The sequence below is a fragment of the Nerophis ophidion genome, linkage group LG25 (assembly GCF_033978795.1).
Source record: "Nerophis ophidion isolate RoL-2023_Sa linkage group LG25, RoL_Noph_v1.0, whole genome shotgun sequence".
Taxonomy (NCBI): Eukaryota; Metazoa; Chordata; class Actinopteri; order Syngnathiformes; family Syngnathidae; genus Nerophis; species Nerophis ophidion.
Genome location: NC_084635.1, coordinates 27,459,228 through 27,480,422, shown reverse-complemented (window position 1 = coordinate 27,480,422; position 21,195 = coordinate 27,459,228). Strand labels below are relative to the sequence as shown.

The following is a 21,195-nucleotide window of genomic DNA, read 5'->3' as shown; positions in this document are numbered from 1 at the left end:
CTGTCATGGTGCACGTATTGGAGTGTTGTGTTGGGTTTCGTGAATGGTTGGTAGCTGTTATTTCTCAGGTTGAAAGTGACGTCGAGGAAGTTGACGGTTTGCTTGTTGGCTTCAATCGTGATCCGTAGGCCGTTTTCTTTGAAGATTTGGCATATGCGCTTCTTGGTGTTCTCGCTGCTCCTTGGCGAGGCGCGGCACACTGCCAGTCCGTCATCACGGTAAATACCAAGGTTCAGGTTGAGGCTAGCAAGCTGGGAGAGGAGGAAACTCCCAACGAGTTCGCACGTTTCTGCTCCGTACTATGGGGAGTTTTGACGGAGCAGAAACGTGCGAACTCGTTGGGAGTTTCCTCCTCTCCCAGCTTGCTAGCCTCAACCTGAACCTTGGTATTTACCGTGATGACGGACTGGCAGTGTGCCGCGCCTCGCCAAGGAGCAGCGAGAACACCAAGAAGCGCATATGCCAAATCTTCAAAGAAAACGGCCTACGGATCACGATTGAAGCCAACAAGCAAACCGTCAACTTCCTCGACGTCACTTTCAACCTGAGAAATAACAGCTACCAACCATTCACGAAACCCAACACAACACTCCAATACGTGCACCATGACAGCAACCACCCACCCACCACCACAAAAAGAATACCTACCGGAATTAATAAAAGGCTATCGATGCTGTCATCCAGCAAAGCTGAATTCGACCAAGCAATCCCCCCGTACCAGAAAGCACTTGATGAAAGCGGATACAACTTCACCCTCACCTATGAACCCACCCCAGGAAACCAACCAAAAAAGAGCAGAAAACGAAACAACATCATCTGGTACAATCCGCCATTCAGCAAAGACGTCTCAACCAACATCGGCCGCAAGTTCCTCACTCTGATCGACAAACACTTCCCCAAAGGCAACACCCTAAGAAAAATATTCAACAAGAACAACATTAAATTGAGCTACAGCTGTATGAATAACATGCAACAAATCATTTCAAACCACAACAAAGCAATTGCAAAAGGACTGCCTACCCCCAGACTAAACGACTCTGAAACCAATAATGAATGTAACTGTCGCAAGAAACCTGATTGCCCTCTCAACGGAAGGTGCTTACAGACATCAGTCGTTTACCAAGCAAAGGTAATACGCAAGGACATTAACACATCCGACACGTACGTAGGATTAACCGAAGGAGCGTTCAAAACAAGATGGAATAATCACAACGCCTCCTTTAGAAACCAGACTTTGCAGAATTCTACAGAACTCAGCAAACACGTTTGGAACCTCAAAGACAATAATGTTGAATATTCAATAACATGGCAAATTCTTGCATCCAGCTCACCTTACAACAGTGGTAATAAAAGATGCAACCTATGCTTAAAAGAGAAACTGTTTATTATATATCATCCAGATTTATCATCCCTCAACAAGCGCAGTGAAATCATTTCAACATGCCGCCACAAACGGAAACACCTCCTAGGTAACACATGAGCCAATCACCACACCCTACGCCTGCTTGTACCCACCCACTCTGTGCTCTATATAAACCATTGTATGTGAATACTTCCATTAAAATCTCCTGATGATTGAGGGAACCCCTCATGAAACAGATCTGTAGAGATGAAGTAGTCTTGTGATTTTTTTCCCAAACCTACATATATATTTATATATATATTTATATATATATATTTTATTTATATATATATATATATATATATATATATATATATATCAAATATATATATATATATATATTTTGCAACTCAACGCCAAAAAAACGGAAATGCTGATTATCGGTCCTGCTAGACACCGAACTCTATTTAATAATACAACTCTAACATTTGACAACCAAACAATTAAACAAGGCGACACGGTAAAGAATCTGGGTATTATCTTCGACCCAACTCTCTCCTTTGAGGCACACAATAAAAGCGTTACTAAAACGGCCTTCTTTCATCTCCGTAATATCGCTAAAATTCGCTCCATTCTGTCCACTAAAGATGCTGAGATCATTATCCATGCGTTTGTTACGTCTCGCCTCGACTACTGTAACGTATTATTTTCGGGTCTACCCATGTCTAGCATTAAAAGATTACAGTTGGTACAAAATGCGGCTGCTAGACTTTTGACAAGAACAAGAAAGTTTGATCACATTACGCCTGTACTGGCTCACCTGCACTGGCTTCCTGTGCACTTAAGATGTGACTTTAAGGTTTTACTACTTACGTATAAAATACTACACGGTCTAGCTCCATCCTATCTTGCCGATTGTATTGCACCATATGTCCCGGCAAGAAATCTGCGTTCAAAGGACTCCGGCTTGTTAGTGATTCCCAAAGCCCAAAAAAAGTCTGCGGGCTATAGAGCGTTTTCCGTTCGGGCTCCAGTACTCTGGAATGCCCTCCCGGTAACAGTTCGAGATGCCACCTCAGTAGAAGCATTTAAGTCTCACCTTAAAACTCATTTGTATACTCTAGCCTTTAAATAGACTCCCTTTTTAGACCAGTTGATCTGCCGTTTCTTTCCTTTTTCTTCTATGTCCCACTCTCCCTTGTGGAGGGGGTCCAGTCCGATCCGGTGGCCATGTACTGCTTGCCTGTGTATCGGCTGGGGACATCTCTGCGATGCTGATCCGCCTCCGCTTGGGATGGTTTCCTGCTGGCTCCGCTGTGAACGGGACTCTCGCTGCTGTGTTGGATCCGCTTTGGACTGGACTCTCGCGACTGTGTTGGATCCACTGTGGATTGAACTTTCACAGTATCATGTTAGACCCGCTCGACATCCATTGCTTTCCTCCTCTCCAAGGTTCTCATAGTCATCATTGTCACCGACGTCCCACTGGGTCATTATTGTCACCGATGTCCCACTGGGTGTGAGTTTTCCTTGCGTGGGCCTACCGAGGATGTCGTGGTGGTTTGTGCAGCCCTTTGAGACACTAGTGATTTAGGGCTATATAAGTAAACATTGATTGATTGATTGATATATATATATATATATATATATATATATATATATATATATATATATATATATGTAACAAAATGTAAAGCCATAAGCTCACACAAGTTCCATAAATCAGTGGTTCTCAAATGGGGGTACGCATACCCTTAGGGGTACTTGAAGGTATCCCAAGGGGTACGTGAGTTTTTTAAAAATATTTAAAAAATAGCAACAATTCAAAAATCATTTATAAGTATATTAATTGAATAATACTTTAACAAAATATGAATATAAGTTCATAAACTGTGAAAAAATACAACAATGCAATATTTAGTGTTGACAACTAGATTTTTGTGGACATGTTCCATAAATCCTGATGTTGTGAAGAAATGTTTGGAATTAAGTTCATGAATGCAGATGGATCTCTATTACAATCCCCAAAGAGGGCACTTTAATGGCCTACTGAAATGAGATTTTCTTATTTAAACGGGGATGCAGGTCCAGTCTATGTGTCATACTTGATAATTTCGCGATTTTGCCATATTTTTGCTGAAAGGATTTAGTAGAGAACATCAACAATAAAGTTTGCAACTTTCGGTGCTAAGAGAAAAGCCCCGCCTCTACCGGAAGTCTCAGACGATGACGTCACATGTTGATGGCTCCTCACATATTCACATTGATTTTAATGGGATCCTCCAACAAAAAGTGCTATTCAGATCGAGAAAACGACAATTTCCCCATTAATTTGAGTGAGGATGAAAGATTAGTGTTTGAAGATATTGATAGCGACGGACTAGAAAAAAAAAAAAAAAAGTTAAAAAAAAAACGTGATTGCATTGGGACGGATTCAGATGTTTTTAGACACATTTACCAGGATAATTCTGGGAAGTCCCTTATCTTTATATTGTGTTTCTAGTGTTTTAGTGAGTTTAACAGTATCTGATAGTCGGAGTGTTGTCTCTACGGGTGTCTTGACGCCAATGTCTCAGGGGAGTCGACGGAAGCTATGGACGGCACAAGCTCAGCTTTTCTCCGTTAAGAAGCGACTTTTTAACCACAATTTTTCACTGAAACCTGCTGGTTGACATTCCGTCGTGATTCATGTTCGCTTGACCGCGCTCCGATCCATAGTAAAGTTTCATCTCCAGGAATTTTAAACAAGGAATCACCGTGTGTTTGTGTAGCTAAAGGCTAAAGCTTCCCAACTCCATCTTTCTACTTTGACTTCTCCAATATTAATTGAACAAATTGCAAAAGATTTAGAAACACAGATCTCCAAAATACTGTGTAATTATGCCGTTAAAGCAGACGACATTTAGCTGTATGTGTGCGCAGCGCTCTTATTTCCTTAAAACCCGTGACGTCTTGCGTACACGTCATCATTACACAACGTTTTCAAGACGAAACTCCCGGGAAATTTAAAATTGTAATTTAGTAAACTAAAAAGGCCGTATTGGCATGTGCTGCAATGTTAATATTTCATCATTGATATATAAACTATCAGACTGTTTCAGTAGGCCTTTCAAATGAGCATATATTAATGCAGTGTGATAGTTTATATAAGTTTGAGCCTTTAGCCACACAAACACAGGGTGATTCCTTGTGCAAAATTCCTGGAGGTGAAACTTTCCTATGGATCAGAGCGCAGTCAAGCCAACATGGATCCTTACCAAATGTCAACCAGCAGGGTTCGGTGAAAAAATTGTGGGGAAAATGTCAGTTCTTACTGGAGAAAAGCTGAGCTTGTGCTCTCCATAGCTGCCGTCCACTCCCCTGAGACACTGCGCGTCAAGTCACCCGTGGAGACACCCTTCCGACTATCAGGTACTATTTAACACACTAAAACACTAGCGACACAATAGAAAGATAAGGGATTTCCCAGAATTATCCTTGTAAATGTCTCTAAAACATCGGAATTCGCCCCAATGCAATCGCGTTTTTCTTTTTAACTTATTTTTTTAAATCATTTTTTTCCCTAGTCCGTCGCTATCAATATCCTCAAACACGAATCTTTCATCCTCGCTCAAATTAATGGGGAAATTGTCGTTTTCTCGATCCGAATAGCACTCTTTGTTGGACGGTTATATTAAAAATAATGTGAATATATGAGGAGCCCCCACACGTGTGACGTCATCGTCTGCGACTTCCGGTAGAGGCAGGGCATTTCTCTTAACACCGAAAGTTGCAAACTTTATCGTGGATGTTCTCTACTAAATCCTTTCAGCAAAAATATGGCAATATCTCGAAATAATCAAGTATGACACATAGAATGGACCTGTTATCCCCGTTTAAATAAGAAAATCTCATTTCAGTAGGCCTTTAAGTTGATGATTACTTCTATGTGTAGAAATCTTTATTATTATTTTCACATGTTTATTTTTCAACGAGTTCTTCGTTATTTTTATATCTTTTTTTCCAAATAGTTCAAGAAAGACCACTACAAATGAGCAATATTTTGTTACACAATTTAATAAATCAGAAACTGATGTATAGTGCTGTATTTTCCTTTTGTATCTCTTTTTTTCAACCAAAAATGCTTTGCTCTGATTAGGGGGCACTTGAATTTAAAAAAAAATTCACAGGGGGTACATCACTGAAAAAAGGTTGAAAAGCACTGCCATAAATAATCTAAATTTGGAACACAGCATCATAGTTTTCAGCGGAAGATGACAGCGGGGGACGGGTCGAGGCAGGTGTTTACGTCACAGCCCCTGGCCTGGCGGAGGCTCGGCTCGGAGGGGCTGAGCCTAAGCCATAGCCATAACTGAGCGGTCTGCTCCACAGTTCACACACTGCAGCGGGAGAGACGCGTCCGGAAGGATGGACGTCAATGCATGGTCCTTTCGCCACTCACTGTACACTTAGCGGGAAGCCTGTGGAATTTCGACTGGACGCCTGGTGTCGACACAATGCAGCAGCGTCACGTTTTGGTGTAAGAAACAACATAAAGGAGGAGGAAGACAAGGAGGAGGCCTTTGACAGTTGCTGGTGGTAAGCGAGCTAACGTCTGCAAAGCTAACTAGCCATAAAGCAGCGGGGAGCACAACTAAAATGCTAGTTGGAATTAATCAGTTTGTTTGTATGTATCCTAACTTTTTTTGGTGACAACTTGTTCATTGCTAGTCATGCTTGCACACATGGGTGTTGGCCGCCTGTCTGCTCGCTGAGGCGTTTTTTTTCCCCTGCTAGCTAGGTGACGTAGGGGAACTTAGCTCACGCAAGCTAACGTAAACATTAGCATGAGTTAACAGTCGGCTTACTGGGTTTCCCCGGACAAAGCGTGTCACTTTTGTCACAATAAGCAGACTTCCGAATGGAAATGGCGTTGACGCGTCCTGTTTTGATGCCGTTCGTGGTTTAGAAAGCTGTTAGTATGAAACAACACCATGTCAAACATACATCTAGCAAGCCACCAACCGTCTAAGCTACCCTGCAATTTATATTGTTGACGTTAGCCACGAGTCTGACGACCCTTGAACCCGAACTAGTGTTTTGTGGAGCATTGCCCACTACTGCTGCGTTGAGTGACCCCATTGGTTTGTTGCATTTAGGGCTAGGCGATATGGCCTTTTTTTAATATCACGATATTTTTAGGCCATATCGCGATACACGATATATATTTTGATATATTGTCTTGGCCTTGAATTAACACTTGATGGATATAATCACAGCAGTATGATGATTCTATGAGTCTACATTAAAATATTCTTGTTCATTCTGCATTAATATATGCTCATTTTAAAGGCCTACTGAAACCCACTACTACCCACCACACAGTCTGATAGTTTATATATCAATGATGAAATATTAACATTGCAACACATGCCAATACGGCCTTTTTAGTTTACTAAATTACAATTTTAAATTTCCCGGGAGTTTCATCTTGAAAACGTCGTGTAATGATGACGTGTACGCAAGACGTCACGGGTTTTAAGGAAATATGAGCGCTGCACACACACACAGCTAAAAGTCGTCTGCTTTAACCGCACAATTACACATTATTTTGGAGATCTGTGTTGCTGAATCTTTTGCAATTTGTTCAATTAATATTGGAGAAGTCACAGTAGAAAGATGGAGTTGGGAAGCTTTAGCCTTCAGCCACACAAACACACGGTGATTCCTTGTTTAAAATTCCTGGAGGTGAAACTTTACTATGGATCAGAGCGCGGTCAAGCAAACATGAATCACGACGGAATGTCAACCAGCATGTTTCGGTGAGAAAATTGTGGTAAAAAGTCGCTTCTTACCGGAGAAAAGCTGAGCTTGTGTCGTCCATAAAGCTGCCGTCGACTCCCCTGAGACATTGGCGTCAAGACATACGTGGACGTACACCTTCGAATATCAGGTACTATTTAACACTAAAACACTAGCAACACAATAGAAAGATAAGGGATTTCCCAGAATTATCCTAGTAAAAGTCTCTAAAAACATCGGAATCCGTTCCAATGCAATCGCGTTTATTTATTTATTTTTTTACTTATTTTTTTTAATCATTTTTTTTTTCTAGTCCTTCGCTATCAATATCCTGTAACACGAGTCTTTCATCCTTGCTCAAATTAATGGGGAAATTGTCGTTTTCTCGGTAGGAATAGCACTTTTTGTTGGAGGCTCCCATTAAAAACAATGTGAATATGTGAGGAGCCCCCACACGTGTGACGTCATCGTCTGCGACTTCCGGTAGAGGTAGGCATTTCTCTTAACACCGAAAGTTTCGAACTTTATCGTGGATGTTCTGTACTTTATCCTTTCAGCAAAAATATGGCAATATCGCAAAATGATCAAGTATGACACATAGAATGGACCTGCTATCCCCGTTTGAATAAGAAAATCTCATTTCAGTAGGCCTTTAAACTTTCATGCAGAGAAGGAAATCACAACTAAGTCAATTGACCAAAACTGTAATTATTAAACAGTTATTAAGCAGTGACACAAACATTCATGTCATTTCCAAAACAGAAAGTTCAAGATTGTCAGAGACATTTTAAGTGTCATAAAAATTGAGCTGCATAATAGGAAATCAAATAGTGTTCATCCTTCACTGTGTGGTAGGTTTCTACAGACGTTATTAAATTCTGTTGTTGACTATTTTTTTCATACGGTGTTGATCTGGAAATGTTTGCCTCGGCATTTTGATGGTGTGGCACCGAATGGAGATGTTGACATGCAGAGCTTCAAACACTCTTCATTCTCTAGCGCAGTGGTTCTTAACCTGGGTTCGATCGAACCCTAGGGGTTCGGTGAGTCGGCCTCTGGGGTTCGGCGGAGCCTCCGCCACGGAAGTATAGACACATCCGAATTATCGTGTAATTAAAAACTTCTCCCTGTAGGCGTATTATGGATACCCCCAAACAATGTTCCCTCTAATTGTCCATCTGATTTGCTTGTTTTTCGATTGATTGATTGAAACTTTTACTAGCAGATTGCAAAGGAAGAGAATACATTATATGAAACAGTACAGTTTGCACAGTTCTGTACAATTGACCACTAAATGGTAACACCCGAGTAGGTTTTTCAACTTGTTTAAGTCAGGGTCCACGTTAATCAATTCATGGTAATGTGTGTAAGGTGTGTAATTTGTTGTGAAATCATGCACTGTGTTGGTTTTGTTCTGTGAACAAGGTGGTGTTCTTGAACTGTTCATTTTGTGCACCAATAACAAAACATAAGTTTTTCTTGAATTTGAAAAAAAAAAAAAACATTTTATTTTTCACTAAACAAGGGTTCGGTGAATGCGCATATGAAACTGGTGGGGTTGGGTACCTCCAACAAGGTTAAGAACCACTGCTCTAGCAGGTGACTTTTCAAATGATGCTGCAAATTAGCAGTGGTGCTCCTTTTTGTATAAACGCTTCTGCTGCATCAATGTTCAACATATTACCGCTTGAAGCCAAAGCACTACATTTTTCTTAGGAATTAATTCTTCCTCAATTTGTTACCAGATTGGCACCTTCTCTCTCTCGTATTACCACCCGCAACACTCCGCTAGCATCACAGCTAACATTACCATGTCGCTACCTCTCTGCTCCGCGGGAGCGTGTGACGTTGCACACGTGACAGCATGTGACCTATGTAAGAAGGTGCAGCTAAAAGCAACTGCGTGAGAACGTATACTCGAATATCACGATATAGTCGTTTTCTATATCGCATAGAGACAAACTCGATAAGTTGCCTAGCCCTAGTTGCAAATGAACCAGGTTTCTTACAAGAGTCAATATCACTTGAGCACCAAAGGACACCGAGTAGCTAAACTTGCTCACTACACACCATAGGAAGACACAAAAATGCACAGCTAACAAGTAAGCGAGAGCTTTTGAGTTTAAACAGGGGTGGGTGAAATGATACAAATAGCAACAGTAACTTCTCCTGGTGGGAAAATTATAGAATATTTGATGCATCACAATTGGAACGTTGACGATTCTGAATCAACGGGTGCATTTCCCGATTTTGATTTAGGGCTGGGCGATATGGCCTTTTTTTAATATCTCGATATTTTTAGGCTATATCGCGATACACTATGATGTATCGATATTTTGCCTTGGCCTTGAATTAACACTTGATACATATAATCACAGCAGTATGATGATTCTATGTGTCTACATTGGGGCTGGGCGATATTGGCTTTTATTAATATCGCAATATTTTTATGCCATATTGCGATATACGATATATATTACGATATTTTGCCTTGGCCTTGAATGAACACTTGATACATATAATCACAGCACTATGATGATTCTATGTGTCTAAATTAAAACATTCTTCTTCATACTGCTACTTTTAAACTTTCATGCAGAGAGGGAAATCACAACTAAGTCTATTGACCAAAACTATATTCATTAAATACTCTTCATTCTCTCACGGGTGACTTTTTAAATGAAATAACAAATTAATAGTGTTGCCACCTTTTTGTAGTTACACTTCTGCTGCATACTTTGCATTGATTGATTGATACTTTTATCAGTAGATTGCACAGTACAGTACATATTCCGTACAATTGACCACTAAATGGTAACACTCCAGTAAGTTTTTCAACTTGTTTAAGTCGGGGTCCACGTTAATCAATTCATGGTACAAATATATACTATCAGCATTATACAGTCATCACACAGGTTAATCATCATAGTATATACATTGCTGTTGTCTGCTGAATATTGTCCCACTTGGAGCAAAACCACCGCCAGATGATGGACCCCCTGCTCTTTATGTTGGGCATTTATTGTTCTTCCTCCATTTGTGATCAGTTTCACACCATCTCTCTCTTGTATTGTCACAAGCTCCGCGCCGCTCGACCTGCCTCAGCTAACGTTAGCCATGCTGCCACCTCTCTGATCGGCGAGAGCTATGACGCTAGTCTCGCGAGAGTATGTGACGTATGTAAGAAGGCGGGCTTGTTTTCCGTATTTTTCAGAATGAGAGACGAGGAGTGAGAAACGGCTGTTGTGTGATGCACGCAGCTAAAAGCAACTCGACCTGCCTCAGCTAACGTTAGCCATGCTAACGTTAGCTTTTGTGCGAGAGCATATGACGCTACACGCGCGAGAAAATGTGACGTATGTAAGAAGGCGGGCTTATTTTATGTCTCTGTGAGAAGGACAGACGAGAAGGAGTGAGACACGCCAGTAATGGAATGCACGCAGCCCAAAGCAACGGTGTGAGAACATAGAATCGAATATTACGATATAGTCATTTTCTATATTGCACAGAGACAACCCTGCGATATATCGATAAATCGCCCAGTCCTAGTCTACATTAAAACATTCTTGTTCATACTGCATTAATACATGCTCATTTTAAACGTTCATGCAGAGAAGGAAATCACAACTAAGTCAGTTGACCAAAAGTTTATTTATTAAACAGTTATTAAGCAATGGCACAAACGTTCATATCAGTTCCAAAACAGAAAGTACAAGATTGTCAGAGACATTTTAAGTGTCAAATAAAAATGAGCTGCATAATAAGAAATCAAATAGTATTCGTCCTTGATATGTGGTAGGTCACTACGGACATTATTAAATTCTGTTGTTGACTAGTTTTTTCATACGGTGTTGATCTGGAAATGTTTTCCTCGTGTATATCGACATATCGCCCAGCCCTATTTTGATTCTTTATGTATGTTAAAATGATGTAATATACATGGTTTGGTGGGGTAAGACATAGTGGAAGGAGGAGAAGACAAGCTATGCTAGCCGCAGCGCTAAGTTAGCATAGAGATGAGAAGTAGTGAAACAAGAAAATAAAAAATGTACACTTCAGCAGAAGTGTACATAACTGGAACCAAGTGACAGCAGGTAGTAGTAACCAGCTAAGAAGAAATTATTAAATAGATTAATAAGTCAGGAGCAGAAAAATACTATACAGTACGACAACACGTCTGTCAGCCATAGATAAATGGTAGACAGTAGATACAACATCTCTTTGAGCTGCAAGTTTATGACGACTGCGGCCCAAATGTCTGGCTATTCTCTGCTTTTAGAAGGCACAAAAATAAAAATAGGATGCCTGCTTGCCAAGTAAAAAAGTGTATTTATTTATCAATTAGCAGGCAACTACAGTTTTCAGAGGAGGAGCCTTTTGTATGTGTTATGAATTAAATATCACACATTTATAGTAGAAGTTTGCATGTTCTCCCCGTGACTGTGTGTGTTCCCTGCGGACACCCCGGCTTCCTCCCACCTCCAAACACATGCATCTGGGCATAGGTTGATTGGCAACATTAAATTGGCCCTAGTGTGTGAGTGTCAGTGTGAATGCTGTCTGTCTATCTGTGTTGGCCTTGCAATGAGGTGGCGACTTGTCCAGGGTGTACGTTGCCTTCCGCCCGAATGCAGCTGGGATAGGCTCCAACACCCCCCGCAACCTAGAGAGGGACAAGCGGTAGTATATGAATGGATGGGTGGATGGACATTTATAGTATTTAATACTTAAATACAGTATATTAATAGTAAACAATGTACAAACCCCGTTTCCATATGAGTTGGGAAATTGTGTTTTATGTAAATATAAACGGAATACAATGATCTGCCATTATTTTTCAACCCATATTCAGTTGAATATGCTATTAAGACAACATATTTGATGTTCAAACTGATAAACTTTTTTTTTTGCAAATAATCATTAACATTAGAATTTGATGCCAGCAACACGTGACAAAGAAGTTGGGAAAGGTGACAATAAATACTGATAAAGTTGAGGAATGCTCATCAAACACTTATTTGGAACATCCCACAGGTGTGCAAGCCAATTGGGAACAGGTGGGTACCATGGTTGGGTATAAAAACAGCTTCCCAAAAAATGCTCAGTCTTTCACAAGAAAGGATGGGGCGAGGTACACCCCTTTGTCCACAACTGTGTGAGCAAATAGTCAAACAGATTAAGAACAACGTTTCTCAAAGTGCATTTGCAAGAAATTTAGGTATTTCAACATCTACGATCCATAATATCATCAACAAGGTTCAGAGAGTCTGGAGAAATCACTCCACGTAAGGGGCATGCCCGGAAACCAACATTAAATGACCTTGACCATCGCTCCCTCAGACAGCACTGTATCCAAAACTGACATCAATCTCTAAAGGATATCACCACTTGGGCTCAGGAACACTTTAGAAAACCACTGTCACTAAATACAGTTTGTCGCTACATCTGTAACTGCAAGTTAAAGCTCTACTATGCATAGCGAAAGTCATTTTTAAGTAACATCCAGAAATGCCGCCGGCTTTTATGGGCCCGGGATCATCTAAGATGGACTGATGCAAAGTGGAAAAGTGTTCTGTGGTCTGACGAGTCCACATTTCAAATTGTTTTTAGAAATATTCGACATCGTGTCATCCGAACCAAAGGGGAAGCGAACCACTCAGACTGTTATCGACGCAAAGTTCAAAAGCCAGCATCTGTGATGGTATGGGGGTGCATTAGTGCCCGAGACATCGGTAACTTACACATCTGTGAAGGCACCATTAATGCTTAAAGGTACATACAGGTTTTGGAACAACATATGCTGCCATCTAAGCGGCGTCTTTTTCATGGACGCCTTGGACGTCTGCCACTGACCATCGGTGGTGCTGCAGTGGAGAGAGTAAGGAGCACCAAATTCCTGGGGGTGCACTTCAGTGAGGACCTGTCATGGACTACCAACACCGCATCATTGGTGAAGAAAACCCAACAGCGCCTTTACTTCCTGCGAAAACTAAAGCGGGCAAGTGCTCCATCCTGACCACTTTTTACAGAGGCACCATTGAAAGCATCCTTTCTAGCTGCATCACTGTGTGGGGCGGGAGCTACACTCAACACAACAGAAGAGACCTGCAGTGCATCGTGAAAACAGCTGGGAAAATCATTGGTGCACCACTCCCATCTTTCAGGACTTATGCACCACCCGCCTCACCCGCAAAGCACTCACAATTGTGAGTGACGCAAACCACCCCGCACACGACCTGTTCAGCCTCCTTCCCTCTGGAAGAAGATACAAGAGCCTCCGCTCTCGCACCACCAGATTCACCAACCAGCTTTCACCACCAGGCTGTTAGGCTGCTGAACTCCCCCCCGCGCCACCCCCTCAATCCTCAGCCCAATCCAACAGGCTGTCAGGACTTTTAAATTCCCCTCCCCGGAACAACCTGAACTCTAAACCCCATGACCCACAGAAAAAAATGACTATGCAAAATTCCACACATCTGCTGCTATATCATAAGTATTTGCACTACTGATGAAACACTCATTGTTTACAGCCATATACTATTTAAAAACAACAGGAACTATATATATTGTCACATTAGTAGGTACACATATTCACGTTGCACTTTACTGTTGTGTTTTCTTTTCTTTTTGTCTACGCATGGGAGAGTGCAAAACAAAATTTCGATTCCTTTGTATGTCTTTACATGTAAAGAAATTGACAAATAAAGCTGACTTGACTTGACTTGACTTATTTCAGCAAGACAAGAAAAGAGTGCAGGTACTTTCCTGGCCCGCCTGTAGTCCAGACCTCTCTCCCATCGAAAATGTGTGGCAGATAATGAAGCGTAAAATATGTTAGCGGAGACCCCAGACTATATAACGACTGAAGCTCTACATAAAACAAGAATGGGAAAGAATTCCATTTTCAAAGCTTCAACAATTAAGTTTCCTCAGTTCCCACACATTTATTGAGTGTTGTTAAAAGAAAAGGTGATGTAACGCAGTGGTGTACATGCCCTTTCCCAACTACTTTGTCATGTGTTTTAGCCATGAAATTCTAAGTTACTTATTATTTGCAAAAAAATATTAAGTTTATGAGTTTGAACATCAAATATGTTGTCTTTGTAGTGCATTCAACTGAATATGGGTTGAAAAGGATTTGCAAATCATTGTATTCCGTTTATATTTACATCTAACACAATTTCCCAACTCATATTGAAACGGTTTGTAATAATGATACACAATTTAATCGTTAAAGGTTCGTAAATAATCGATTTCCAATCAAATCTTAGCCCCTGAATCGCAATCGAATCGTCATGTGCCCAGAGATTCCCTCCTAATGATAACGATACCAAGTATCAATCTACACTAATTAGACTGATGGTTTTTTAATAACATCTTTTTTGTTATGGTTATCGATTACAAACTCAAGAAATAAAAGCCAATATAAGTTTTTGCTTTTATTTAGTTATTGTGCCCTATTAACTTTATTGTAAATGTTGCCTGAAATAAAAGAGAAGCAAATAATATGATCATAACATTTATTTATATTATTACACCTCCATCCTGTGTTTTGTCTGATTACAGTTGTGATCAAAAAGTTCATTTAATTCTGAAAAAAAAGTGCGAACATTGGTATGGTTAATTCTGCCTCTGTAAGGATTAATACCCAAATGTGTATTATCTTCAATAAGTGCAAGCTAGGTGTTTACTCGCGGAGAGTCAGGGGGCCATTTGACGGTAACACATTTTATTATCGATTTTTGCAGGCAATATTGGTGAATCCTTGTACCCCTACTTTTTGAGGTAATTAAAAAAAATTGGATCAGTCATGTCACACAACGCCCCCCGCCCCCCTTTGTGTCTACAACTCATCAGATTGGTCTTAAATGTTTGTGCAATTTATAAATATTTGTCATGCATCCAAATCTTTGCAAATGAACATTTGTACGCCACAAACCAGTACAAACATTTCAGACAAGTTTGGAGAGATTTGGTCAGGAGGGGTGGCTGCTCATGCCATGTCTATGAATAATAAAACAGTAAAAGCATTAAAACCATAATTGCATAAATGTATTTCTAACAACAGAAACCAGAACACACATTCCATGGACGTGTCACAATTTTGGAGAGATTTGGATGAGGAGGGTGAGCGCTGGTGGCATCGTGTTTGACTAATAAAACAGTAAAATCAATAAAAGGGCCCTATTATGCAAGACAACTTTTTTCCCCCTGTTGGCTTCTGTTTTTTTATGTATTTGTGATAACTTATTCCCCTTGCCCCTTTTATTTCTAAAACAGCACAATTTTAACATACATCATGGCTTTTAAAAAGAAAAAAAACTTTTGATTTATAAATATTGTATGAAAAGCAATACAATCAAATTTACTACAAATAGCTAGATTAGTTTTATGAAAATGTGATATTGTAAATTGTTTACCTTGGAGAGTCGACTGTACAGTCCCTCCTTCGAGCTGCTTCCCTGTCAAACACATTAAGCGGCTTCTCTTATTTTTGTGGAATAAATGTCCAACGTTGATATATTATTTTAACGTCCTTGGCTGGCGGTATTTACTCTCTCTGTCCTTGACTGGAGTTATTTAATCTTTTTTCTTCAGTATGGTGCAGACCAACAGTTCTACACTTAAAACTGCCACGCCTTGGTCAGTCATGTTTTTGATTTGTTTCCTTTTAATTCAATTAATTCTCACTCACCTTCACACTAACTTTCCATTTTGGTGGTTAAAAAAAGTTACGTCGTTCTCGACTGTAGCTACAGTATTGCTAGTGAGTAAAACCACATGTTATGGGACGATTTTATGGGGTTCATTCTGACAATCGCAATGCCAACTATAGGTTAGGAAGCTCTTGACTTAAAATATGCTGGTCGCAACTTGAAGCATAGCAATTGGACGAAAGACCGCTTGTATTCCAAAAGACTTGGAGAATTCATAAGTCAAGGTTACACTGTAATACTTTTTGGCCTCTTGTGTAGTTTTGTCTTTTGAAAACTCCAGCCAAAGTGGGGAGTTTTAAAAACACCGGACTCAGCTTTTTCTATAAAACTGAGCTTTTTGGTAGTCGTAAAAATGTGACATTATCTTATGTTTTTAAACCTCATTAAATAAAACATTGATTTATTGACTTACAAGTAGGGTTGGGCGATATTGGCTTTTATTAATATCGCAATATTTTTATGCCATATTGCGATGTATGATATATATTAAGATATTTTGCCTTGGCCTTGAATGAACACTTGATGCATATAATCACAGCAGTATGATGATTCTATGTGTCTACATTAAAACATTCTTCTTCATACTGCATTAACATATGCTCATTTTAAACTTTCATGCAGAGAGGGAAATCACAACTAAGTCAATTGACCAAAACTGTATTCATTAAATACTCTTCATTCTCTTACAGGTGACTTTTTAAATGAAAGAACAAATTAATAGTGTTGCTACCTTTTTGTAGTAACACTTCTGCTGCATACTTTGCATTGATTGATTGATACTTTTATCAGTAGATTGCACAGTACAGTACATATTCCGTACAATTGACCACTAAATGGTAACACCCTAATAAGTTTTTCAACCTGTTTAAGGTTCATTAATCAATTCATGGTACAAATATATACTATCAGCATAATACAGTCATCACACAGGTTAATCATCATAGTATATACATTGAACAGCATATTGCTGATGTCTGCTGAATATCGTCCCACTTGGAGCCAAACCACCGCCAGATGATGGACCCCCTGTTCTTTATGTTGGGCATTTATTTTTCTTCCTCCATTTGTGATCAGTTTCGCACCATCTCTCTCTTGTATTGTCACAAGCTCCGCTCCGCTCGACCTGCCTCAGCTGACATTAGGCATGATGCTACCTCTCTAATCGGCGAGAGCTATGACACTAGACTCGCGAGAGTATATGACGTATGTAAGAAGGCGGGCTTGTTTTCCCTATCTGTCAGAATGAGACGAGGAGTGAAAAACGGCTGTTGTGTGATGCACGCAGCTAAATGCAACTCGACCTGCCTCAGCTAACGTTAGCCATGCTAACGTTAGCCATGCTAACGTTAGCCATGCTAACGTTAGCTCTCGGCGAGAGCTTGTGACGATACATGCGCAACAGTATGTGACATATGTAACAAGGCGGGCTTATTTTACGTCTCTGTGAGAAGGACAGACGAGAAGGAGTGAGACACGCCAGTAATGTAATGCACGCAGCTTAAAGCAACGGTGTGAGAACATATAATCGAATATTGCGATATAGTCATTTTCTATATAGCACAGAGACTAACCTGCGATATATCGTATATATCGATATATCGCCCAGCCCTACTTACAAGTGAAATTAAAAACATTCATATTTTTTCCTGTGCATGAAACAACCACATTTTGAATGAATTAATCATTTAAAAAAAAAATGTAACACTAACTTATCATATAATGTCCTTTACTTATTGTCAGGATGGATGGCTCCAGAGTGACGTGCCATGGCTTTAACGATCCCCCCAGTGAAACTGAAATGGCTGGAGCACCTCAACAGCTCATGGATCACAGAGGACAGCGAGTCGATAGCCACACGGGAGGGTGTTTCTGTGCTTTACTCGAAGCTCCTGGCTAACAAAGAAGCTGTGCTGTTACCCCAACAGGTGCTATGTCTTAAGGGTCCTCAGCTGCCAGACTTTGAGCGCGAGTGTCTCTCCAGCGATGAACAGGAACACTACTTGGATGCGCTACTTGGCAGCCAGTTGGCTTTGGCCAAGATGGTCTGTTCTGACTCTCCCTTTTCTGCCGCCCTGCGCAAACGTGTCCTGGTTCTTCAGCGAATCTTCTATGCACTTTCCAACAAGTACCATGATATGGGAAAGGTGAAACAGCAGCAGCACTCTCCAGAGAGCAACTCGGGCTCAACGGATCTGCACTGTGTCAGCGAGCGACCACGCTCTAGCACCGATGCGCTCATTGAGATGGGTGTTCGCACAGGCCTCAGCCTTCTCTTTGCTTTGCTGCGGCAGAGCTGGATGATGCCTCCTCCACCGAGCCCGTGTGGGGTAGCTGGTGGCAACCTGAATTTGTGTAATGATGTCATTCGCACAGCCATTGATGTAGTTAGTTCCCTGCCACCCCTCTCTCTGGCTAATGAGAGCAAGATTCCACCAATGGGCCTGGACTGTTTGGCCCAGGTAACCACTTTCCTGAAGGGTGTCACAATGCCAAATTCAGGGGCAGATATCTTAGGGCGAAGACTTGCCTCAGAGTTACTGCTAGGACTCGCCTCCCAGAGGGGCTCCCTTCGCTACTTGCTTGAGTGGATTGAGATGGCGCTGGCAGCATCGGCTGTGGTCAGTGCAATGGAGCAGAATAAGGCACTACAAAGTCAGGAGGGCCTCATTGGTTATGATTGTTTTATGAACATCCTCCTACAGATGAGACGCTCACTGGTAAGTAAATAGTATTTGTGGTGTGGGCCTGGGGGGGATGTTTTATTGATATTTGCTTTGATTTCTACACAATAGACATAACATCCCTATAGTGTATCAGAATATCAAAAAAAAGAACAAAGCAAAATTTAATGCAGCTACTAAATGTACCGTTCTGTGTGTTATACATTCACATCCCTAAAAGAAATAATTAATAACTGAGATAACTGCTTGAAATCTTCGTTGTGTTTGCTGAGTCTCACTTGTTTGCTTCTTCCCTAGCAGTCTCTACTACAGCTTATTGGCTGCTGTCTTCCTATCCTACATGTCCCAGATGACCTGCTGATACATCTTTCTCATTACCCTTTCTTACTGCCTAAGGCAATAGTTGGAATTTGTGCTGTAAGATATGGAGAACAATCTTTAGCCCAATATAGGACATTTTATATTGGTATAATATAAATATCACAATATCGTATTTTTTTCTAAAAGGGGACCTATGATGATTTTGTGTTCTACATTAAGACAATTTGTTGTGGTCAAAATCAGGGGTTCTTAAACTTTTTTGACTTTGTGGCCCAACTGTTCAAATACTGAGGTGCCCAGGGACCATTAAATTTATTGACACCGTATTACTCTTGATTTTAATCGTATCCAATAATGACATATCAAACTTTATTAAACCATGTGTTAACAAATCTTATAAACCTTAGGCTAAGGTCAGGCTGATTAAACAAATAAGTATTAACCAAATATACTGCATAAGAAGCGACTCATTAATAACTAACGAAAAATAAATATACAATTAAGTTGTGCTAAAACAAATCAACTAGATTAATAATGAATACATTTCCCAACTAAACTGTCAAGACAATTGAAAGTGCAAATGAAAATACAGCTTCACCACTTGATTCATTATTTTAGCAGTTAAGGAACTTTTCTATGAGTTAAGCTACAGACTTGTTTGTTATATAGAGTGTATGAGCACTTAAAAAACAGGTGCCATGACGGCTACCAATGATGTGAGAGGTTGTGCCCAAATGCATACAATTGCTGTCGTTTTGATTTTAGTTTTTCTGACGAAATAAACCAAAATAATATGTCTATATACAGTTCTAATTATACGCCAACTGGTAAACTTATAATAAAACATGCTTTTATTTTGTGAAAGTATAATTTTGCGGCCATATTTGAAGCACTCCGTGCCACATTCTCAAAATAAAAATAAAAAAATACACAGAATGACGAAAAAATAACTTATTACCCTCAGTTTTCCAAATTCATTAGCTTTGGACCAACAATCACAGAGAAATTATGACTTTTGTGTGGAGTACCGTATTTCTTTGAATTGTAACATGCGCCTGCCTTGAATTACTGCCGGGTCAAACTCGCTCCCCAAATTTATTAGCGCACGAGTGACGCTTCCTCTGTCGTCATTTTCAAAATGGCGGAGAAGCTTATTTTTGCTTTTACTATATGTAAACCAGGGGTCTTGTTCCACAGCCATACAGATCGCGCTGAAGGTTGTGATATAAAACAACTTTAACACTCTTATTAATATGCGCCACACTCTGTGAACCCACACCAAACAAGAATGACAAACACATTTTTGAAGAAAATCGTCTCTGTAACACATTATAAATGCAACATAATAATTACCCAGAATGTCATTCATCCATGACTCTTTATTAGCGCCCCGGCGGCAATTCAAGGAAATACGGTATGTCAACTATGATGGCTGCCTCCTATGTATTTGTAATCACTACATATACACTGAACAAATATATAAACGCAACACTTTTGTTTTTGCTACCATTTTTCACAAATAGAATACAAAGATCTAAATTTTTTCCTTTCTACAAAAAATACCTATTCCTCTCAAATCTGTCTAAAATTGTGTTAGTGAGCATTTTTTGAGTAAACACAACCTACAACCTACTCAGTGGCATAGTGGTTAGAGTGTCCGCCCTGAGATCGGTAGTTTCAAACCCCGGCCGAGACGTACCAAAGACTATAAAAATGGGACTCATTACCTCCCTGCTAGGCACTCAGCATCAGGGGTTGGAATTGGGGGTTAAATCACCACAAACGATTCCAGGGTGCGGCACCGCTGCTGCCCACTGCTCCCCTCACCTCCCAGGGGTTGATCAAGGATGATGGGTCAAATGCAGAGAATAATTTCGCCATACCGAGAGTGTGTGACAATCATTGGTACTTTAACTTTTAACTTTACGTTTTTTGACTTTGAACCACATGTTTATTGTACAGGTGTGCCTTAGGTTGCCCACAATAAAAGGCCACTTTGAAATGTGCAGTTTTGCCCAGTTGTTAGTAGTCATGGCGCTCTGTAGTCACGCAAGTACTTTTTGACTAATTATTTAGGAGATCACCTGAAGCTGAGCTGGCTATACTACACTTTATGAACGACTCTTGTTTGAGATTGTCATTACTGCCACATGTGGTGGAATAGTGTATTACATCTAAACACAGCAGGGAAACAGATATTTTTTTGCGGCCCTCTTAAGGCAGTGGTTCTCAAATGGGGGTACGCGTACCCCTGGGGGTGGTATAGCTCGGTTGGTAGAGCGGCCGTGTCAGCAACTTGAGGGTTGCAGGTTCGATCCCCGCTTCCGCCACCCTAGTCACTGCCGTTGTGTCC

At 40.4% G+C, this 21,195-nt stretch overlaps 1 protein-coding gene across 13 annotated transcripts in view; it reads left to right on the top strand.

The window, feature by feature from the left end:
- Positions 1 to 5,669: 5,669 nt before the first annotated feature.
- Positions 5,670 to 21,195, top strand: part of herc1 (HECT and RLD domain containing E3 ubiquitin protein ligase family member 1) — a 179,255-nt gene continuing 163,729 nt past the window's right edge. For all 13 annotated transcript variants that reach the window (XM_061886983.1, XM_061886987.1, XM_061886982.1 and 10 more), the window contains exons 1-2: positions 5,670 to 5,920; positions 17,581 to 18,557. In XM_061886983.1, the coding sequence (XP_061742967.1) occupies positions 17,607 to 18,557 (951 nt within the window). In that variant the 5' untranslated portion in view covers positions 5,670 to 5,920; positions 17,581 to 17,606. The remainder of the gene's footprint in view (positions 5,921 to 17,580; positions 18,558 to 21,195) is intronic.